The sequence below is a fragment of the Muntiacus reevesi genome, chromosome 5, assembly GCF_963930625.1.
Source record: "Muntiacus reevesi chromosome 5, mMunRee1.1, whole genome shotgun sequence".
NCBI classification, from domain to species: domain Eukaryota; kingdom Metazoa; phylum Chordata; class Mammalia; order Artiodactyla; family Cervidae; genus Muntiacus; species Muntiacus reevesi.
In genome coordinates this window covers 50,237,535-50,259,972 of record NC_089253.1, presented here as the reverse complement: position 1 = coordinate 50,259,972, position 22,438 = coordinate 50,237,535, and the positions used below count along the sequence as shown (strand labels likewise).

The 22,438-nt window shown below is 51.0% G+C and overlaps 1 protein-coding gene and 1 pseudogene across 1 annotated transcript; both read right to left on the bottom strand.

Annotated features, from left to right (window-relative positions):
- Positions 1 to 10,628: 10,628 nt before the first annotated feature.
- On the bottom strand, positions 10,629 to 20,724 carry OPTC (opticin). The gene is made up of 8 exons (XM_065937491.1): positions 20,708 to 20,724; positions 19,892 to 20,097; positions 18,161 to 18,392; positions 17,297 to 17,432; positions 13,891 to 14,049; positions 13,001 to 13,203; positions 11,240 to 11,335; positions 10,629 to 10,799 (listed from the first exon to the last, which is right to left on the bottom strand). The coding sequence occupies exons 3-8, from the start codon at positions 18,383 to 18,385 to the stop codon at positions 10,629 to 10,631; spliced, it is 990 nt and encodes a 329-aa protein (XP_065793563.1). The 5' UTR covers positions 18,386 to 18,392; positions 19,892 to 20,097; positions 20,708 to 20,724.
- On the bottom strand, positions 19,375 to 19,460 carry LOC136170080 (U6 spliceosomal RNA; annotated as a pseudogene).
- Positions 20,725 to 22,438: the final 1,714 nt, after the last annotated feature.

Here is a 22,438-nt window from a genome sequence, read left to right as displayed (position 1 = left end):
ATAGGATACTGAAAGAGGAACTCCCCAGGTCGGTAGGTGCCCAATATGCTACTGGAGGTCAGTGGAGAAATAACTCCAGAAAGAATGAAGGGATGGAGCCAAAGCAAAAACAATACCCAGTTGTGGATGTGACTGGTGATAGAAGCAAGGTCCGATGCTGTAAAGAGCAATATTGCATAGAAACCTGGAATGTTAGGTCCATGAATCAAAGCAAGTTGGAAGTGGTCAAACAGGAAATGGCAAGAGTGAATGTCGACATTCTAGGAATCAGTGAACTAAGATGGACTGGAATGGGTGAATTTAACTCAGATGACCATTATATCTACTACTGTGGGCAGGAATCCCTTAGAAGAAATGGAGTAGTCATCATAGTCAACAAAAGAGTCTGACATGCAGTACTTGGATGCAATCTCAAAAACGACAGAATGATCTCTGTTACTTTCCAAGGCAAACCATTCAATATCACGGTAATCCAAGCCTATGCCCCAACCAGTAACACTGAAGAAGCTGAAGTTGAACGGTTCTATGAAGACCTATAAAACCTTTTAGAACTAACACCCAAAAAAGATGTCCTTTTCACTATAGGGGACTGGAATACAAAAGTAGGAAGTCAAGAAACACCTGGAGTAACGGGCAAATTTGGCCTTGGAGTACAGAATGAAGCAGGGCAAAGGCTAATAGAGTTTTGCCAAGAGAATGCACTGGCCATAGCAAACACCCTCTTCCAACAACACAAGAGAAAACTCTACACATGGACATCACCAGATGACCAACACCGAAATCATACTGATTATATTCTGTGCAGCCAAAGATGGAGAAGCTCTATACAGTCAGCAAAAACAAGACCAAGAGCTGACTGTGGCTCAGATCATGAACTCCTTATTGCCAAATTCAGACTTAAACTGAAGAAAGCAGGGAAAACCAGTAGACCATTCAGGTTTGACCTAAATCAAATCCCTTATGACTATACAGTGGAAGTGAGAAATAGATTTAAGGGACTAAATCTGATAGACAAAGAGCCAGATGAACTATGGACGGAGGTTCGTGACATTGTACAGGAGACAGGGATCAAGACCATCCCCATGGAAAAGAAATGCAAACAGGCAAAATGGTTGTCTGAGGAGGCCTTACAAATAGCAGTGAAAAGAAGAGAAGCGAAAAGCAAAGGAGAAAAGGAGAGATATTCCCATTTGAATGCAGAGTTCCAAAGAATAGCTAGGAGAGATAAGAAAGCCTTCCTCAGCGATCAGTGCAAAGAAATAGAGGAAAACAACAGAATGGGAAAGACTAGAGATTTCTTCAAGAAAATTAGAGATATCAAGGGAACATTTCAGGCAAAGATGGGTTCGATAAAGGACAGAAATGGTATGGACCTAACAGAAGCAGAAGATATTAAGAAGAGGTGGCAAGAGTACACAGAAGAACTGTACAAAAAAGATCTTCATGACCCAGATAATCACAATGGTGTGATCACTAACCTAGAGCCAGACATCCTGGAATGTGAAGTCAAGTGGGCCTTAGAAAGCATCACTACGAACAAAACTAGTGGAGGTGATGGAATTCCAGTTGAGCTATTTCAAATCCTGAAAGATAATGCTGTGAAAGTGCTCCACTCAGTATGCCAGCAAATTTGGAAAACTCATCAGTGGCCACAAGACTGGAAAAGGTCTGTTTTCATTCCAATCCCTAAGAAAGGCAATCCCAAAGAATGCTCAAACTACTGCACAATTGCACTCATCTCATATCTAGTACAGTAATGCTCAAAATTCTCCAAGCCAGGCTTCAGCAATATATGAACCGAGAACTTCCAGATGTTCAAGCTGGTTTTAGAAAAGGCAGAGGAACCAGAGGTTAAATCGCCAATATCCAATGAATCATGGAAAAAGCAAGAGAGTTCCAGAAAAACGTTTATTTCTGCTTTATTGACTACGCCAAAGCCTTCAACTGTGTGGGTCATAATAAACTGTGGAAAATTCTGAAGGAGATGGGAATACCAGACCACCTGACCTGCCTCTTGAGAAACCTGTATGCAGGTCAGGAAGCAACAGTTAGAACTGGACATGGAACAACAGACTGGTTCCAAAGAGGAAAAGGAGTACGTCAAGGCTGTATATTGTCACCCTGCTTATTTAACTTATATGCAGAGTACATCATGAGAAACACTGGGCTGGAAGAAGCACAAGCTGGAATCAAGATTGTTGGGAGAAATATCAATAACCTCATATATGCAGATGACACGACCCTTATGGCAGAAAGTGAAGAGGAACTGAAAAGCCTCTTGATGAAAGTGAAAGAGGAGAGTGAAAAAGTTGGCTTAAAGCTTAACATTAAGAAAACTAAGATCATGGCATCTGGTCCCATCACCTCATGGGAAATAGATGGGGAGACAGTGGAAACAGTGTCAGACTTTATTTTTTGGGCTCCAAAATCACTGCGGACGGTGACTGCAGCCATGAAATTAAAAGACGTTTACTCCTTGGAAGGAAAGTTATGACCAATCTAGATAGCATATTAAAAAGCAGAGACATTACTTTGCCAACAAAGATCTGTCTAGTCAAGGCTATTTTTTTTTCCAGTGGTCATGTATGGATGTGAGAGCTGGACTGTGAAGAAAGCTGAGCACTGAAGAATTGATGCTTTTGAATTGTGGTGTTGGAGAAGACTCTTGAGAGTCCCATGCTTGGACTGCAAGGAGATCCAACCAGTCCATCCTAAGGGGGATCAGTCCTGGGTGTTCATTGGAAGGACTGATGTTGAAGCTGAAACTCCAGTACTTTGGCCACCTCATGTGAAGAGTTGACTCATTGGAAAAGACCCTGATGCTGGGAGGGATTGGGGGCAGGAGGAGAAGGGAACAACAGAGGATGAGATGGTTGGATGGCATCACCGACTCGATGGGCATGAGTCTGAGTAAACTCCGAGAATTGGTGATGGACAGGGAGGCCTGGCGTGCTGCGATTCATGGAGTCTCAAAGAGTCGGATATGACTGAGCGACTGAACTGAACTGAACTGAAGTGTCAGGTAGTTAGAATAGGAAACAGGAGTCCAAAATGGCGGTGGCTAAAAGGCAGGGAAAAACCCGTGAAAATAGAACAAAGAAAGGTCAAAGGAAGGTCTGAGGACGGGAGTGAGAACCTCAGGTAGAGCAAACAGCACCCCTGGCTAAGCCAATTTACAGAGGGCAGGCCCAGGGGGAGGGAAAAACATATAAAAAGAGGAGCCAAAGGGCTAGGGCTCTCTCTTCTCTTCACATCTTTGGGTCGGCATGCCCTCACACCTCTAGGATATATTTTCCTGCTATTTTCTAAATAAAATTGAGCTATAACATGGAGCTGTAACACTGACCTCTTTAAGAGCTGAAACACGGTCTGTCCAAGACCTGAGAGCCAAAACACGGTCTGTCTGAGAGGTATGACACGCTGAGGGCTCTAATGTCCGTTGCTTTAAGTTTTTGTTGAGATAGAACCAAGGAAAATACACTCGCCTGACATCCCCAACGTGATGGAGGAGCTGTGGCTGCCCGCTCTGTTCAAGTGGGTGTGTCTCCCTTTTTGGGTGTTGGTGTCTCTGCCTTTTTTATTGCTGCTTCTCCGCCAGCTGTCATGGAGGTTACTTGGAAAACAAAGTTCTTTCACCCATCAGATCTCAGCCTGGGTGTAGGGTGGTGGGAACTTTCTTGGTGATGGCAACAAACACTTTCCCATTCCTCTTCCAATATTTCAGGCAGGAGCTGAGAGCAGTTCCTGGGCTCTGAGTTAAAAAAAACAGGCAGTACATTTGGTGCCGTACTTCTTGCCTCTAAGTTGCAGTGTGCAAGAATGTCAGGGGCAGAGAGGCAGGCATGGCCAGGCTGGGCCAGCTTGCTAGGAAGTCATCTCTGTTAGGAAGACCTAATGGCAGGAGGGCTCCTTGAGGAGCTGAAACCCAGTCAGGAACACACCGCCCTCGAGTGCTGTCATTCTGTTTACCAGTGCAAGGGAAGGAGCCGATTGTATTCAGGGTGAAAGAAGCGGAAAGAATTTGGTGAATAGAAGATCAGGAGCCAAGAAGTTGAGCTCAGAGACAATGGGTAGGAAGGGAAGTTGTGTGGGAAGGGAGATCTAGTCTGGAAACACTTGGAGGAGAGAGTCAGGTGTGTGGGTGCCACCCTGGGGTAGAGAGGGGGCAGAAAAGACGCTGTTTATGCTCAGATTTCTGCAGAAGTCTGCCTACCCCTTGCCATGGACCTGGCCACATGGTGCTTATCGGGTGTGTTCCCTCAGCAAGGCTCCTGTAGGAAATGTGAGTTTACTGGGAATGTCAGACATCCAGCATCAATCCAAGAGGGCCAGAGGGCTTTGCAGCCGGGCCAAGTTTGAATTTCCATTCAAACTTGCCTCTTACTTGCTGAGTGACCTTAGACAAGGAGCTTAACATCTCAGAGTTCTACAAAATTGAGACAGTGCCCACTTCATCGAGCTACTCTGGAGATTAACTGTAACCATGCAAGCAATGCTAAGGCGGCTGGGTAGCAATGCTAATGGTGGCTGGGTAGCTTTGGGTAGCCTGGAGCTCTGGCTCTTACTTAAAACCAGGGGAAGCCACCTTGTACACTAGATAAAGCACTGCCTAGACGTGGGGGCTTGGACTAAAGAGCTCTGAGGAATTTCGAAGCCTTTGGAAGATTGGATTTCTCCCCATCTTTCTCTGCTGCTGCTGCTAAGTCGCTTCAGTTGGGTCCGACTCTGTGTGACCCCATAGACGGCAGCCCACCAGGCTCTCCCGTCCCTGGGATTCTCCAGGCAAGAACATTGGAGTGGGTTGCCATTTCCTTCTCCAACGCATGAAAGTGAAAGTGAAGTCGCTCAGTCGTGTCTGACTCTTAGCGGCCCCATGAACTGAAGCCTGCCAGGCTCCTCCATCCATGGGATTTTCCAGGCAAAAGAGTACTGGAGTGGGGTGCCATTGCCATCTTTCTCTACCTCCCATAATCTCTGCAGAGATCATGCCCTGATCTGCTGACTTTAAAATGGACCCTATTTTTCAGACTGATTTGTTCAAAGGGTTACCAGAATCCATATGGGCAAGGTGACTTTAACCCATCTATACAGATGATCTGGAAGATGTGAATCCTTAAAGCCAACACTGTTACCCTCTTCTGAGGGTGCTTTAGCTTGAACCATCTGTGTAACTGCTTAATACCTTCCTATTTTGCAGAGCATTTCCGGCATGCCTGCTATGGCATCCCTTTGTCCTGGCATTTTTATGCATGACCAGGGTCCTACCCCTCCTCTGCTCATGCCAACCCCCGCTTCCTGCAGCACTTTGCTCACCTGCCATTTCTTGTTTCCAGGGTTCAACCTGCCATTGCTTGTCTCCCAGGACATGGCTCTGTGGGGGTTCCTAGGGTCCCCGAGAGATGTGCTGCACCTCTGGCAGACCCTGGACCCCAGGAGCCCATCCTGGGATGCAGCTTCCTCCCTGGGGGAGGGGAGCACTTCCTGTGAGATACTAAGCCAGTTATTCTTTGGTGGGTGGCTACTGATCATGCGCAATGTGCAACTCAAGAGTGGTCTCTCATGTCAAGAGGGGTCAGGATGGATGTCCATGTCCCAGGTTCCTGGGAGAGTTTGGTCTTTGTTCTTAGACGAGAAAAATAATGAGGATGGGGAGAGACACCTCGTCCACCAGGCTTGTTTATGCCTTGAGCCACGGAATTAGGCTGAGCAGCCCCAAGTAGGAGGCAGACAGGGCATGGTGCTGGCATGACTTGCCACATGTCACATAGCACGTCAGGGCTTGGGCTGGTCAGACTCAGGGCTCTGGAGTCTCATACCAGTGCTCTTCCCGGAACCATTGCTCCTTTGCAGGTGGCTTCAGCACTGAACGCTTTGCGTTTCCTCCTGTGTGTGAATTGTGTGTTAGACACACACCAGAGATGAGGGTTCTGGGCAATGGGGTTGGGACCCGCGCTGCCAGAAGGCTAAGCACTGTTTGTTCCAGGGCCTGGGGCGCAGCAGGGGCTACAGGAAAGGGGCCAGATGCAGAGGGGAAGAGAGAGCCAGTGTAGCATGCTTTGCATGTGTGTACTGCAGGGTGTGCTCACATATGTCCCAGTCATAGGTGTGGCCATGCCCGGGAGGGATGAACAGGTCGGTCTGAAGATGAGAAGCAGGTCTGAGTTGGGGAGGTTGGGCAGTGAGACAGTCAGGACGTGGTCGCTTGGCTGCGTTATCACCTTGGAAGAGCAGGGAGACATGGAAGCTGTGGGGAAAGAAGCGGCCCCCCTCCACATGCAGACCCTCTTCAAGCGGCCAGCAGCCGCAGGAGGGAGTCTGTGAGATGGTGGCTCCGGGGGATGGGAAGCTGGTCCAGCTGAGAGAGACGACCTTGAAAGAGGGGAGAGGCCTAACCAGCTGGTGTCTAGTGTGCGGAGCTGGGAGGGGCAGGCCTGGAGGAGGAGAGAGGGAGAGAGCCAGACAGCAGGGGGGGGTTGGGTGGGCCCACATCTGCTGGCCCTCCCTCTTTCAGGCTCGAAGCAGGGACACAGGAGCACGTGGGTGCTGGGCTGTCTGCACACCTGCTGGGTGGGGTGCAGCGTGTCCTTGAGGCCTGGAGGTTTCCGAGCTGAGATCCGCGGAAGCCATCTCTTCCTCATCACCTCCGGTGCTGCATCCTTGTGCAGGCCTGCAGCTCTGCAGGTGGCAGGCGCTTTGCCAGTCTGGGAAATGCTCTCTTTGCTTTTCAGAGAGCTCTTGGGGAGTGGGGAGGGGGACACTGATCCATGGTTCCAGTAGGTGGGGCTGGGATTTCCATTTCTTCTGCAGGAATTCCCAAGTGAAGGTTGTCTCCCCCACTCCCCCTTGTGTTCCCATCTGTTAAGTCAACTTGCTCTTGAGCAAATCACTTAGCTTCCATTTTCTATCTGTAAAACAGAGATAATAATACCGTCTGCACAGAGTTATAGGGACTATAAATTCAACTCCATATGTCAAAGAGATCTGCAAAGTGCCAATTTACAACATAACCATAAGAGATTATTATTCAGGGGGGAAATTTAAGGGAAAAGAAGCTGCAGGGCAAGGTCAGGGTGAGGAAACCCTCTCCAACTCTAGCCCCTCAAGCATGCCTGCCTCCTTCCGTTCCCCACCCATCCCTTCCCAGCCCGGGCTGGCTGTGGAGTTGAGGACAGGTGGGCCGACAGGGTGGTCACTGCAAACGCCCCCTCTTTGCTCTGCCTCTTCCCACAACAGTCACAGAACTGGTCAGGGCGCCTGCCTGGAGCTAGAACCGCCCTGAAGGCCACAGGGGTGTTGCAGGGGGCGGTGGTGTGGGTGCTCCCCTTTGCTCAGGGCTGGCAGGAGGGCTACCAGGAGCCTCCCATGAGCAAGGGTCCTTGCCAAGTCTGCCACGGTGGAGCACGGTGCTGCCTGGCACCGAGGACCTGCACAAGGGAGGCTAGGGAAGACTGGCTCTTGGAAGAGGTGGATCTAAAGCCAACACAGCCCTGTCCATCGGCGTCAGCAGTGAGGTGCCTCCCTGCCTGACTGGATCTCCTGCAGTCCCCTCCTCTCTGTTCTCCCTTTCCTGAAGTGGGCGCTCATTCCCATCGTCTTTCCATTCCTCAGGACAGGAGACCCTCAGTCTGGATAAAAAGACACCCTCTCTTTCCCCTGCCAGGCTCCAACCCTAGCTTCTCTAGGTCCTGGAGAAGAGCCCCCAGCTCCTTCAGTCAAGATGCAACAGCTGCTGGGACTTCTCCTCCCTCCCTGCTCCCTGGGTCACGGGAGGGCCCAAAGATGCACTGTTTAGAATTTCTGTGGGAGAGAGGGTCGACCAACAAGGGCATGTTTTCTGTTCCTTGGGTTTCCCTAGCCAAAAATAGAGGATTAGTTAGGAGGCAGCTGCAGAGGCAGCAGGCCCCTGGGAAATTCTACCCCGCACAGCAGGCTGAGCCTCAGGGAGGAAACTGCCTGCTGGGCTGGCCTTGACAGCAGTGCCTGCGTGGTGTGCTGTGAGAACAATTCTCGGCTCCCTGTGCTCAGAGGGTCCCAGGTCTGAATCCTGTCCCTGCCACTTGTTAGCTGTGTGGATGTGGGTACTTCCCTTCCATAAGCTTGTTTTGCCATCCACAGTATGGAGATCAACATCTCTATTAACTAGAGTGCGGCTTGGGGCTAAGTGAGTTGATGTGCATAAAAACTCCTAATACACATCTGGCAGATTCCAGGAGTCCAGAAATCCTTAGTCCACTTTTGCTACATGAGAACAGGGGTCAGATGCCTCTCTTTACTTAGCACGTATTAACCTCAGGGTGTGAGGGTATGATGCAGTTTCTGGTACCTGAGAGCCCCACTTCTGGAAAATTTCTTCGATTCTTTTTACTGGATTATTTCAAACCAGGGTTTCTTGCACTCAGGGATCTTGTGGTTTCTAGCTGCTGCATGCCAAGGCCTTGTCATAATCAAATAGTGTGGGATAGGGAGAGGATGCTCCTGGGGGATGAGAGAGAGAGGTCCTTGGGTCCTGGAATCCTCGGATCCCCAGGGAGAGAGAGGGCAGACAGCAGCAACTAAACCGGGTCCCTTCCCACCCACTCACAGTTTGCAGCTTGTGTGTGGAGTCTTCTCTAGTTCTCAAAGTCTTCATCTGAAGAATGTGAATAATAGTCCCTGACTGGTCTGCTTACAGCACTGGCCTGAGCAGCCACAGTGCTTGCAGAAGTGCTAGACAGAGGGGGAGGAGGCAGACAGATAGGTCCCCTCCTATGTGGACCACAAGACACACCCGTTCATCCAGACGTGAGGATCACCTGGGGGCACTGAGTGGTTGCTTGACTGGCTCCTAGTCCTTCAGCTTTCAGCTTAGACATTGATTCTTCAAGGTCTCTTGGACCCTTAACCCGTGTCCCCCTTCTGTAAGTTCTCATAGCATTTTGCATATTCCTTTTACAGTATTTATCATGAGTTGAATAGTGTGGTTACCTGTGTGATTATCTGTTCAACACATGTCTTCCACACTCAACTCTAAGTTCCATGAAGAAAAGGAATATGCCTGCTGCATGTCATCTGCACATGGCAGGTAGGTGCCCAATAAAACCCTTGCTTGAATGAATACATGCGCTGCCTGCCTCACCAGGTGGCCCAGTGGTTAAGAACCCACCTGTCAATGCAGGAGATGCCAGAGATGTGGGTTCAAACCCTGGGTCGGGAAGATCCCCTGGAGAAGGAAATGGCAACCTGCTCCAGTATTCTTGCCTGGAGAATCCCATGGACAGAGGAGCCTGGAGGGCTACAGTCCATGGAGTTGCAAAGAGTCAGACACGACTGAGCAACTGAGCACATACACCCCTCTTCTATGCTCCAATGAATACCTGATGCCAAGCACTCATCTATTACCACCCCCTTGCCCACAAAGTCCTTATAAGAAGAAAGATGACATCTCTCCTACCATTATAATTCAAGGAGTAAGTTGGTCAGGTCATAGTTGCCCTTCTTCCCATTCTCCCAGCACAGTGGGCCCCGCCCTGAATCCAGGAAAACTGCAGATGAGTAATTGCTCTATTTATTTATTTATCTTTGTACAAGGCTGCCATCTGGTGGTTAAACACGGAAGAGAGCGTGGCCAGGAAGAGCCAGGAATAGGTAAGCATTGCAAGAAGGGCCTCCAGACGAAGACTCATGTCCGTTCCCCATCCTTAGGAAAGGCTCCCTCCATGTCTAACAGCAAGCTTCGGCATAGGAAAAGCAAGGAACTTTCAAAAGCCCCAGAAATCCCACTCTATCCCCAGTGGGGTGGCCTGGAGATAGGGGGAGGCTAGTTTAAACAGCTGTTTTCATCCTCAGTGGTTCTGGCAAAGGCTTAAGAACAGGCTCTCTCTCTAACAAAATCCTAATACATAGTATTCACTAATTCTGTGGTATAAATACTCCCACCATGGCCAATTTCAAACTACCAGTGTGATGTCACTAACAGCATGTCATTATATAGTATTTCCACTAAAGATACCACAGACATAAATAAATTCAAGAACATGGTTAATAGTATAACATAGTAAAATAATTGGGAAGTGATGAGTTTGAGTATTTATTGCATTTGTTTTCAACATAAAATATTTAATTGTGAGCTTATATGACTTAGTTTTTAATAATGACTGCATTTAAGAACTGGCTTGAAAAATTCTGGAAAATTTAATAATCAGTTCTTGCAAGCCTAGTAGTAAGAACTGGTTCCAGCACATGACTGCTTATTCCCCTTCTTCTTCTCTTTCTGTTTCTCCTCTGGTTCTTACATGATTCTTTTGGCCTTCTGTGTGGGTAGGAAGAATGTGGAATATGGGAAAGAGCTTTGCTGCAGACATCTTTACTCTTTGATCCAGGAGCCATAAGGTGTTAAGGAAAGAGGATGGAGAGATGTAAATCTGGCTCCTGGAGGACATTTCAGTGTGTGTGCGTGCGCGCATGTGTGCATTCGTGTGTGCATGTGCATGTGCGCGCATTTGCATGTGCATTTGTATGTGTGCATGCGCATGTGTGTGCATGTGTGTGTGGGTGTGTGTTGAGGGAGGGGGAGCAGTGGGTTTTTGTCACTGGATCTTGAGGCTGACTAATGCCTGGATGAAAGGTCACTGTTTAGGAGGTGGGCAGACTTAGACAAAGCGGCCGGTGGGGAGCCGAGGCAGGCAGAAGTACGCGCTGGGGAAGAGGCTCAGGTTGATGGGATTGCCGTCCAGGCGGACGTCTTCCAGCTGCCTCCTGGTGTGTCTGTGCTCTTCGGCGTCGCAGAAGACATCACTCTGCATGGTCTCTATCATGTTATTCTGGAGAGAACACAGCTGTGACGCTTCTCTGCCTGGTGAGTCTGCCCTCAGGCCGCACGGAGGCGGGCTCAGGCCTCTCCCTACCAGCCCACCTCCTCCCCTTTGCAACTGGAGACACCGAGGCCCAGAGGCCGGGGCCACATCCAAGGAAGGAGGCCGGGGACCCACTGAGGATGGAGAAAGGGGGGAGGGAGAGGGGGAGGGGAGCAGGGGTGAGCACTGTGTGAGGTGGGATAAGAACGCGGAGGGGAAGTGTTTTAAAGGGCAGGAAGGGGAAGGAATGAGATGGAGGGTGTAGACAGTGGTCTGAGTGAGATGCACCAACTCTGGTCTCCGAGCTCTCAGTGACGGAGACCCAACACTGCTGAAGGGGGCTCCCTGCAATCTGACCTCCACCTTCTGTGCCGTTCAACACCCTTGTTCCTGGAGCAGCCGCTCACCTGCAGGTGCAGCGAGCGCAGGCTCAGGGGCAGGGACCGGGGGATGGCATCCAGCAGGTTATCAGCCAGGTAGAGGAACTGCAGCTTCTCCAGTGCCTGGGGAGGAGGCAAAGGACGCAGGGGGCTGGTGGGCTCTGTGGGGCCCTAGGAGTGAGGGGTGCTGAGGTGACCCCATTCCTTCACTCCTGGGCCTGTCTCTTGGGCCTCAGGCAGGTGCCGGGTCCTGAGCTGGTTGCTTCAGGGACAGCTCATCTCCTCCCACTGGATGCAGAAGGAACAGCTGCTGTATCTGAGCGCCATGAAGTGGCTCAGCAGTGTCAGGGGGACTCTGGAAGGAGCAAGCAAGGGGCAAGGACGGCTGGGAAGCAGGCCAGCAGGACATTCTGGCCCAGCTTCAACACCCCTGCTATCAGAAGGGACTTTCCCAAGTGAAAAGTCTCCAGCAAAGAAAAACAATCTCCAGATGCTAAATCTGGACCAAATGTAGAGAGCACGGCTGGGAGATACTCAGACCAGCGTGAGGAGAGTCACATGCATGATGGAGAAAGTTGTGCGTGTGAGTGTGACAGCTGGGGTGTCAGCCTCACTCACAGCTCTCTCCGTTTCCCCACTGGGACTGCCCCCAGGACTCCCTGGACTGCTGAATGGGCAGCCCAGGGGGCCGTATCCGTGCCATGCGTTTAGCCCTTCCTGTTGAAACTGGCCAGCCAGGGACCAACCAGATTGTCTCTCTTGAGAAATTGCTCCTAGAAGGACAATGGTTGGTCAGTTAGTGGTGGGTTCTGAAAACAAAAAGATATGCAGAGTGAGAGCAGGAATCAGTACAATTCCAAGTCAAGTCATATGTTAGTCCAAGTGTTTGGGGAGCAGAATGTGAGTGTGTGGAGAACACTGGGGCACAGGGAGGTGAACGAGCAGGTGCACAGAAAGAACCCAAGAGGCCAGGTGCCCCAACAGGGAGAGGGGGAGTTGCTGATGGCTTAGATGAAGAAAATGGGGCTTGGCTTTTCTGGTAAGTGGCCTGAGGTGAGCTCTAAAAACAGTTCTCTATCCACCTGACCCAGAAAACCCCACAAAATCATGCAAATCAAGAGGTTTAAATCTTCTTGTTCACTTTAAGAACTTTTGTGAAACTGCCCAAGTCATTAAGGGTATGCATATCTGAAAGGCTACCAAGTTACCTGAAAGATGTCACTTTACAGAAGCGATATGGGCCATCATTCCATTGTTACAATGGTGGAACTGGTAGGTGTGCCCAGGTCAAGGGGTGGGGCTGGATGCAGGGTTGGTGGCCCAAAAAGTGCTGAATTTTTACTGCATGTGCTCAGAAATGCAGAGAGTAATGCTGGACTGAAAGGGTTAGATCCCTGGTCACTCAGCATCTCATGGGAACAAAGCCCCGAAGATGCAGCTTGGGACTTGGATCAACCCAGAAAGGAGCTCCCCCTGCCACGTTGAGATGACCCTTACTGAAAAAGAACAGATTGTTCCTAAACCAGAAGAGGATGTTTGCACAGAAGAAAAAGATATCCTTTCAGAAGAAACCGAAGAAACAAAAACTGATGGCCTGGGAATAAATGCCACAAAAAATAAATGCAAATAAAAGCAAAAGATTAAAAAAAAAAGAAAGAAAATGACATTTGACTTTCATGCCCCAGAGCAGGATTGGGACAGAGATATTCCATGAGGGCCAGGTGCATGTCTGTGTGGTTGTGGGCACGGGTGGCATGCAGTAGACGGGGATGCAAGGCCTTGGCTCACCCTGAAGGCTTCCGGCTGTATCCCTGAGCTCTGGAGCCGATTCATGCGGACGTCCAGGACCTCGATACTGGTGGGCAGCACAGGCAGTGCCGCGAGCTTGTTCTCAGGGAGGATCAGATCCCGCAGAGCAGGCAGCAGGCGGAGGGCCTTGTCATCGATGGAGGAGATGGAATTGCCAGAGAGATCAATCCTCTTCAGTTTTGCTAAGAGGTGCAGAGCAGAACACAGGGACACACCATCTTCCCTTGCTCCTGCTGGAGCTGCCCACACCCTTCTCCTGTCTCAGCACAGGGGAGGTGAGCCAGGGCTCCACTTGCACCAGGGTCAAACCAGAAAGAAGACCTTGATAAACCTGGGAAAGTCCTCAGATTCCATGATACCTTCCCTGGAGTGTTCTGTCCTGTGTGGATTGGCTTGGAAGAAAGCTTCCGAGGGTAAGACCCAACAGGTGCAGGAATTCCTGGATCCATCCTACTTCTACCTGTTAGTTTACACAAACTAACAAAAGAATCCAAAAGAACTCTGAGGCCCGGGAAGCCTGTCAGCAATTAGCGGTAGAATCTGGGTTAGAGACCAGCTTTAGCCTGGTTTTGTCCAGAGGCCAGGAGGGCAGAGAGCTACAACTGCTAGGACAGCCTGAAAACATAAGCTTGCTCATAGCTTTGCTTCCCCAGCTTCCCATAGCTTTGTGGAGCAAAAACAAGAACAGGTCATTTCTGCCGTAGAAAAACCTTCAAGGCCAGGAATTAGACTAATTTCCAAGCTGGAGAGACTGAAAGCCACAGGGAAGGGCCACTCTAATGACTGTTCAGTGTGGCTGAGTGGCAAGGGAAAGAACCGAGGGGTTCCCTCTGCCCACCCACTCTTTTCTTTGCCAGGATGTTACATACTCAGCCCTTTGAAGTCTCCAGCCCGAATATGGCTGATGCGGTTGAACCGAGCGTATAAGTAGGCAGTCATCTGGGGAAGGGGAGGGATGTTCTCCAGGTCCGTGTCGTCACAGTACACAGAGGAACCGAGGCACACGCAGATCAGACAGGTTGGCAGGCCTGGTCCAGGCGGAGGATAGACAAAGGGAGACCCCCCACACACACCCGTGAGACTCCCTCAGCCTCTGGGGCCAAATGGAGACACCTCTCCCCCCCACACACACCCGTGAGACTCCCTCAGCCTCTGAGACCAATGGGAGACACCTCCCCCTACACACATACACATCCGTGAGACTCCCTCAGCCTCTGAGACCAATGGGAGACACCTCTCCCTACACACATACACACCTGTGAGACTCCCTCAGCCTCTGAGACCAATGGGAGACACCTCCCCCTACACACACACACACCCCTGTGAGACTCCCTCAGCCTCTGAGACCAATGGGAGACACCTCCCCCTACACACACACACACCCCTGTGAGACTCCCTCAGCCTCTGAGACCAATGGGAGACACCTCCCCCCCCCACACACACACACCCCTGTGAGACTCCCTCAGCCTCTGAGACCAATGGGAGACACCTCCCCCTACACACACACACACACCCCTGTGAGACTCCCTCAGCCTCTGAGACCAATGGGAGACACCTCCCCCCCCACACACACACCCCTGTGAGACTCCCTCAGCCTCTGAGACCAATGGGAGACACCTCCCCCCCACACACACACACCCCTGTGAGACTCCCTCAGCCTCTGAGACCAATGGGAGACACCTCCCCCCCCACACACACACACCCCTGTGAGACTCCCTCAGCCTCTGAGACCAATGGGAGACACCTCCCCCCCACACACACAAACACCCCTGTGAGACTCCCTCAGCCTCTGAGACCAATGGGAGACACCTCCCCCCCACACACACACACCCCTGTGAGACTCCCTCAGCCTCTGAGACCAATGGGAGACACCTCCCCCTATACACACACACACACCCCTGTGAGACTCCCTCAGCCTCTGAGACCAATGGGAGACACCTCCACCCCCACACACACACACCCCTGTGAGACTCCCTCAGCCTCTGAGACCAATGGGAGACACCTCCCCCCCACACACACAAACACCCCTGTGAGACTCCCTCAGCCTCTGAGACCAATGGGAGACACCTCCCCCCCCCACACACACACCCCTGTGAGACTCCCTCAGCCTCTGAGACCAATGGGAGACACCTCCCCCTACGCACATACATACACACCCCTGTGAGACTCCCTCAGCCTCTGGGACCAATGGGAGACACCTCCCCCTACACACATACACACCCCTGTGAGACTCCCTCAGCCTCTGGGGCCAATGAGAGACACCTCCCCCTACACACACACACACCCCTGTGAGACTCCCTCAGCCTCTGAGACCAATGGGAGACACCTCCCCCCCCCACACACACACCCCTGTGAGACTCCCTCAGCCTCTGAGACCAATGGGAGACACCTCCCCCTACACACATACATACACACCCCTGTGAGACTCCCTCAGCCTCTGGGACCAATGGGAGACACCTCCCCCTACACACATACATACACACCCCTGTGAGACTCCCTCAGCCTCTGAGACCAATGGGAGACACCTCCCCCCCCCCCCACACACACCCCTGTGAGACTCCCTCAGCCTCTGGGACCAATGGGAGACACCTCCCCCTACACACATACACACCCCTGTGAGACTCCCTCAGCCTCTGGGACCAATGGGAGACACAACCTCCCCACCCCCCCCAAACACACACACATCCCTGTGAGATGCCCTTGGCCTCTGAGGCCAATGGGAGAAACCTCCCCACACACACCTCCGTGAGACTCCTTCAGTCTCTGGGACCAATGGGAGACACACTGCCCCCACCCCCACACCCCTGTGAGACTCCCTCAGCCTCTGGGACCAAGGGCCCTGGCCAGGGAGTGTCTGAGCCGAGGTCACCTGTGTCTTCTCGGGTTGCCACCCAGACCGACTGTCACAGTGCCCCCGGAACTGCTGCTGGCTGCTTAGGTCTGGCACTCAGCCCTTGACTGAGAGAAGCAGAGCCTCCCTCAGTTATTACCATTACAATCCAAGCCCTTAGTGCCTCCATCAGACCCGGGTCCTGTGTAGATTTTTCTGGGCCTATATGGGTATTCTTAGGACATTTAGATGCAACCACAGAGGTGGGTGTATTAGTCTCCTTTCCATGGGGCTTCTCTCTGGTCCCCAAAAGTGCACTGCAGATGATACAAAGCCAGCGCAGTGGCCAATGGCTGCTGACTCTGACACCTGCCTTGTGGGCGAGGAATTAGGTTCTAGGTGGCTCCAAAAAGCATAAGAGAGTCAAGGTGGAGTGGACACTGACTGCCGAGGATTCATTTCCCCTTCTTATGATATCAGCATCTCAGTTTTCTGTTGGGAAACGTCCCTCCCCTCTTCTCAGTCTATGACCAGTGGTCATGAGACTTAGGCCAGGCCACTGAGCTCAGACTGGCTTTAACGAGTTGGGAAGGTTTTATTGAATACTGCAGAAAGTTTCTATCTCTTGCTCTTAGAAAGGACAGAGGTTACTAAAGATCACTGCTAGTCTAGCTCAAAGAGGAACTCTGTTGGTAGTGACATGGACTCAAGATTAAGAGACAGCTTTTCCTCACCAGCCATGATAGACAGTGTACTTATCCTCAGACCTTGGATGGCAGGTCCAGCTGAGGCCCTTTAAGCCTGGAAGGTCATAGATTCCTGCCTGAAGTGTTTTCTCTAATGATGCCTCATTACCCTGTACCCACTCAAGGCAAACATCTCAAGAGAAGAATAGGAACTGAGAACAAGCAATTCCGGAATTAACTGCATCCTCCTGTGCTTCAGTTCTGAACCCCAGCAGAGTGCCAACCCCCTACTGATGGATATGCCAGCATCTGAGTCTCCAGGAGGGCCTCAGGGAGTGGGGGAGAAGATGTTAGGGAGGGAATACAAGCTGAAAAGCAAAATAAATTCTTCATTTGCTCCCATGCCAAATGACAGCCACAAAGTTATTTATTCTTCTGTACAGGTTTTTAATTGTCTCTAATCTAATTACCACTCAACCTGCTTCCCCAGCGATGCCGTTAATTAAGGTAGGTGGCTTTGCTAGGCACAGGGGAGTTCTTGCTTTCTTTGCCTTCCATCCAGGTTGTGCATTCAGGCAGAAGCATCAGGAACAGTCAACCTCTCCCTCTGTTTCCCACGTTCCACCCCATGGCCGTTTCCCCTTCTCTCCCTGACCCTCTGCTCTCCACCTGACAACCTCCTCTTTGGCACCCCTGGTGTTCAGTCGTGGCTACCCAGTCTGTGACCTGTGGCTACTGAGACTGTGTCTGTGAACTTACCATGGTTGGCCGGGGCAGCCAGCAGGCCTAGTGTCGGAGGCCTGGCCATCGTGGGGTTTGAAGGGAGTGTCCTTGCAACCTCTGTGCTCTGAGTAAAACGTGTCCTGGTGAGAGAAGCCAGGCCGGTCCCTTTAACCTGGAGACACAGTACACAGTCAGTCAGTTTTTGCCTGAGAGGAATTTCGCTTTGTAGTCTGGGAACTTCAGCAACCAATTCCAAGCTTACAGAGAGTCCCTGTGGAGAAGAGGGCGGGGCGGGCAGAAAGTGTGACAAACAAGGACTCTCTGAGTGTCTGGTCTCTCATCAAGCTATGGAGGCAGAAACGGAGGTCCAGACAGGGAGGGCCTGAGCTCAGGGGGCCAGCAGGCGGCCAAGCTGGTGGGAGAGTTGGGACCGATCTCCAGACCCCCTGACCCGGGACCTTCCCTTGCCTATGGGATCAGCTCACACAGCAAATGAGTGCAATCTTCATGTCAGCCCCCGCAAAGGCAGGCAGGGCTGAGGAATGGACTTCGGAATGGAAGGCAGTCTAGGACAGGCTGTGGCGCTCCTTTTTTCTAGGAGAATGTGAGGACACTGCTGATGTTCCAGTGAGATACACTTTATGGTCTCACTTGAAGACAGAGTGAGGGAGGGATGTGTGACTTCCAAGGGAAGGCTCACAATTTTCGCTACAAATGTAAAGTTTTGTGTTTTCTTTCTTAGCATTATGTAAGTGACAGTTTCCTGTGGAGGAACAACAATTTCCACTTCCCAGGGAAAGACAGTGGCTTGAGACAGCTGATTACGAGGTAGAGAGGGACCAGGCCTCTGGTTCCCAGTTTCTTTCAGAGAATGCAGTGAGTCTGCTGCATGGCCCTCACCTGGGGGAGCTGGTCCCTGTAGTCTGTGAGCTCGTCATAGTTGCTTGGATCAATGACCTCATCATAGTTGTCCAGGCTCAGGACATAGTCCCCCAGATGCAGAACGGCATAAGAATCGCCTTCCCCGTACGGTTGGTCTCCTTCCCTCTTCTCCTTTGAGAGAGATGCTGTCCCTGCTTCCTGCAGCATCAGGATCAGAAGGCTCAGTAAGGCCAGGAGCTTCATGGGGGTCCTGGCAGGTGAGGAATAGAATGAGAAGGAAGCCGAATCACTAAGGTGTCCAGTCCTGGGGGAACAGCTCACAAACTCATCCCACTTCCCACCCCCATGCTTGCAGACCCTTAAGCCGTTCGTCACACACTTAGGGTCTTCCTTGCAAGTGCAGGCTCTCTCCAGGCTGGGGCTACATCTCAGGGGATGTCTTCTGTCAGCCCCCATTTTAGTTTCGGCCACACACTGATATTCATTCACGCATGCAGGAATGTGCAGGCACCTGGCAAAATCTCATTTACTAATCTCAACACACACACTCATGCGTGTCCCCTTGTCTACATAACTCCCTACTAACTAGGCATACACAAATGTGCTCTCTTATACAGTCACCCACTCAGAGTACAATTAACCACTACACTAGATTTAGAGAAACTTCACCATTAAGGAAACCTATGGTTTTTAAGAGGATCATTCATTCATTCGTGCCTTTGCCTGATGAACATTTATGAGCTATCTTAATAGTCCCAGGCCCTGGATTTGTCTCTGGGGGCACAGAAATAAGTAGGGCAAGCCTAGTTCCAGGAATGCCTAATCCATTTAGGGAACATAAGCTTAAAAATTGATTCCAGTTAGAACTGATTACAGAAAAGAATGTTAGCTTTAAAATATATTTATGAATGCAGTTTTTTAGAAACAAAAGATTACAGAAACAAAAGAACCCTTTGTGTATGGTTTTACACACCCAGAAAGTTCTGTAGGTATCTCAGTACAGATGAGTTCAAATGTTCACGCATGTTCATCCACATATGCACAGATGGGTCAGGGAATGTGTGTCGTGTGGGTGTGAAGTACCTGGTGTATTTCTGATAACATACCTTTCCCCAAAGCCAGCTGCACAAGTCTAGGAGACTCTTTTTTTTCCTTCAATTTTTAAAATTGAAGTATAGTTGATTTACAGTGTTGGGCCAATCTTTGCTGTATAGCAAAGTGATTCAGTTATAAAAAATATGGAATGCTTTATGAATTTGCATGTTATCCTTGTGCAGGGACCATGCTAATCTTCTGTATCATTCCAATTTTATTTTGTTTTTTTATTTTTTAATTGGATGATAATTGCTTTACAATGTTGTGTTGGTTTCTGCCATACAACTCGAATCAGTTATAATTACACTGATAAATGTGTGTGTGTGTGTGTGTGTGTGTGTGTGTGTGTGTGTGTAGCATATATATATATGCTGCTAAAACTAGCACTTTCCCTCTTTCTTAATTTTAGCTGGGCAAGGGAGTAAGCCCCCATCTGTAGCAAGAGCTGTCTCTTCAACTTACCTCCCATACCTTACTCCAAACCAAATTATATAATCAAAAAAATCTTGAAGAAGAAAGCCCTAATTAGAGTTACTGCCTCCTTCCAACCTCAAAGCCAACACCCCACCCCGCTGAGCCCAGTGCTCCCCTCCGCCCGCACTAACCCTCATTTGCGCACCAACAGGCCTAATACCTCAAAGCCTGTAACCTTACCCTGTGGACTCTGGGTTCCAAATGGAGCCTCACAGCTTCTAGACAGGCGGGAACTCTGACGGACAAGTTTTGACCCTCTGAGGGGCCTGGGTAGAAGGTTGCCTGGGGAGGGCGGGGAGCGAGTCAAGCCAATGACTTCTCTCTTTCCTGACGTCCAGCCGTTTCTTCTCCTCTTTCCTCAGCGGGTCCCTCACGTCACTCCACTGCTTGGTTGGAAAGACTCTCTCTCTCCCTCCCCCCAGCCCTCCCCTCCCAGCCCCACACGGACCCCTCCCACCTCCCACCTCATCCTTTCCTCTGTCTGCCATCTGTCTCTTTTTCTGGCCCACTCTCTCTGAGGAGGCAAGTGGCTACCACCCCTACAGGGGACACCCACCCCTCAGATCCTGAGCTCTCCAAGAAGAGAAGGCAGCCGTGGGGCTTTGTGGAGGGATGGAGCTCACCTTTCCCACTGTCTTCTCCAGCCTGAGAGTGAGGTGGCTTTGGTTTCAGAGAAGAAATTCAAATATTTAAAGAGGGTCAGCTGAGATACTCTGACCAGCACCACTACCTGCCACCTGAACCTCTAATATGGGACTGTCAGTGCACAAAAATCACCACAGGGAGAGAGAATCAAAGAGGAGATGGACAGGGGATACAGTAGAATTTGAAAGCCAACTTCAAGCTCTCAGACAATGATGGAGAGGAAGATAAAGGAAACTCTCTGGACCTACAAGGCTGGGCCCTAGAAAAGCATTTACTGATCATAAACACCAGAAAGCATCGTGTGGGGCCCTCAGGTGTCTGAGGAGAATCTCCCCACTCTGGGGTCCTTACCAAAGACTCACTTCTCGGGAGAGACTCTTCTTTCCCTGGCGCCTTAGGCAAGCCGCTGCTGAAGGTGGTGGGAAGGAGCTCAGACACCCTCCTCCTGATTCTGCCAGCCTGTGTACACGGTTTGCCCTGGTTCTTACATAATGCGCCTCGTCTCTGCTTCCTCCTGCTAATCATGTACTGAATCCCAGCTGCATGGGTCTCAGGATCATTAATTAATCATTAGGATCATTTAATCCAAATCTTTTATAGTACAGGTGGAGAATCAGAGGCCCAGCAAAGAGAGGTGACTTGCCCAAGATCACACAGAGCCAGAGTCAGGGCCTAAATCCTTAATTCATATGACCCCTGCCTTCTTTTGGAGAAGGAAATGGCAACCCACTCCAGTGTTCTTGCCTGGAAAATCTCAGGGACAGAGGAGCCTGGTGGGTTGCCGTCTATGGGGTTGCACAGAGTCGGATACGACTGATACTGCTGACTTAGCAGCAGCAGCAGCAACAGCTGCCTTCTTTGCCTCACCCTAGAAGTCCTGAGGCCATGCGTCTCTGTGCCCTCAGAACAGATGGCCTTGGCAGAACTCATCTCTGCCCTGGCACAATACCTGAAGGGGCAGAGCTAATAGCCTGGCCCAAGGGGCAGAGCCTGGCTTGCAGTGTTCTGGGCACCAGCTGGAATGGAGGGGTCTTTCCCAGCCCAGGAACCTTGTCTCCAGAGTAAAATCTGTTCCTGATCCTCGGAAGCCCCTGGCACGAGGAGAGACACAGAGGGCTCTGCAGGTGGAGAGAGAGTCCTGGAGCCCGGAAGGTGCCCAGGAAGCGGGCGGCGCTTGCGGTGGGCGGTCCTCAACCTTCTCCACAGCCGAGGCTCTACGTGAGCGGGGCGTCACCCTCCACTGCCACGCCGCTTGTTCCCTGAGAAGAAAGCGGTGTGACTGCTCCTTCATCTCCCCTGCAGTCGGCCCCGCTCCCCCGGGCCGCACCGCCAGCGCTTCTGCTCTCTGTTTGATGCCTGTGGCCCCTGCAAGCCTTGCTCGGGTTCTCAGCCGCTTCTGGTCCCGCCGCGCATGCGCCAGTTCCCTGCTCCGCAGGCCCCCGGCTGAGCCGCTTCTGATTCAGGCTTCAAGTTCTAGACGCTCAACCCCTTCTACTCTCGGCTTCACAAACACACCCCACACGCTGTCTGGTTACCATGGATTTCAGGGAGGGTCCATGGTGTGTGTGTGTGTCTATGGTGTGTGTGTGTGTGCGTGCGTGCGTGTGTGTGAGGGTCCATGGTGTGTGTGTGTGCGTGTGTATGAGGGCCTGTGGGATGTGTGTGAATGATCTGCATGGGAACCCTCTGTCCTGCTGTTGTTCCAGGCAGCTCAGCCCTGGAGAGCCGCTCTAATTCGAGCCTCGTTAGGAGAAGCAGGAGGCGTGATGATGGAGTGGAGGTGGCAGGCCCTGGAGACAGAGGTCTGGGGCAGGGTGACCCTGTTTCTTCCCTGTTCCTGGGCACAGAGAGAGGCAGAGGTGGAAGTTTCTGGAACTCCCCTGCTTTTTGATAGCAGGGGTCTATTTCCTGCCTGGGACTTGTAGCCACATAAATCCATGACTGCAAATCATTCCTCTTCTCTCAGACAGACAGACAGACACACAGACACACACACACACACACCCACGGTAGACTCCATGTCTTCTGATCTTTTTCTCAAACTGGTTCCCTTATTTCCCGCTTATGTGCTTTTTCCTCCTT

Excerpts from the sequence above, each read along its gene's own strand:
- OPTC (XM_065937491.1), bottom strand. The coding sequence starts at position 18,385 with ATGAAGCTCCTGGCCTTACTGAGCCTTCTGATCCTGATGCTGCAGGAA. Across the intron at positions 11,336-13,000 it reads TACAGCCGGAAGCCTTCAGG|GCACTGGAGAAGCTGCAGTT; the intron begins GTGAGCCAAGGC and ends CCTCCTCCCCAG. Across the intron at positions 10,800-11,239 it reads TGCGCTCGCTGCACCTGCAG|AATAACATGATAGAGACCAT; the intron begins GTGAGCGGCTGC and ends TGTTCTCTCCAG.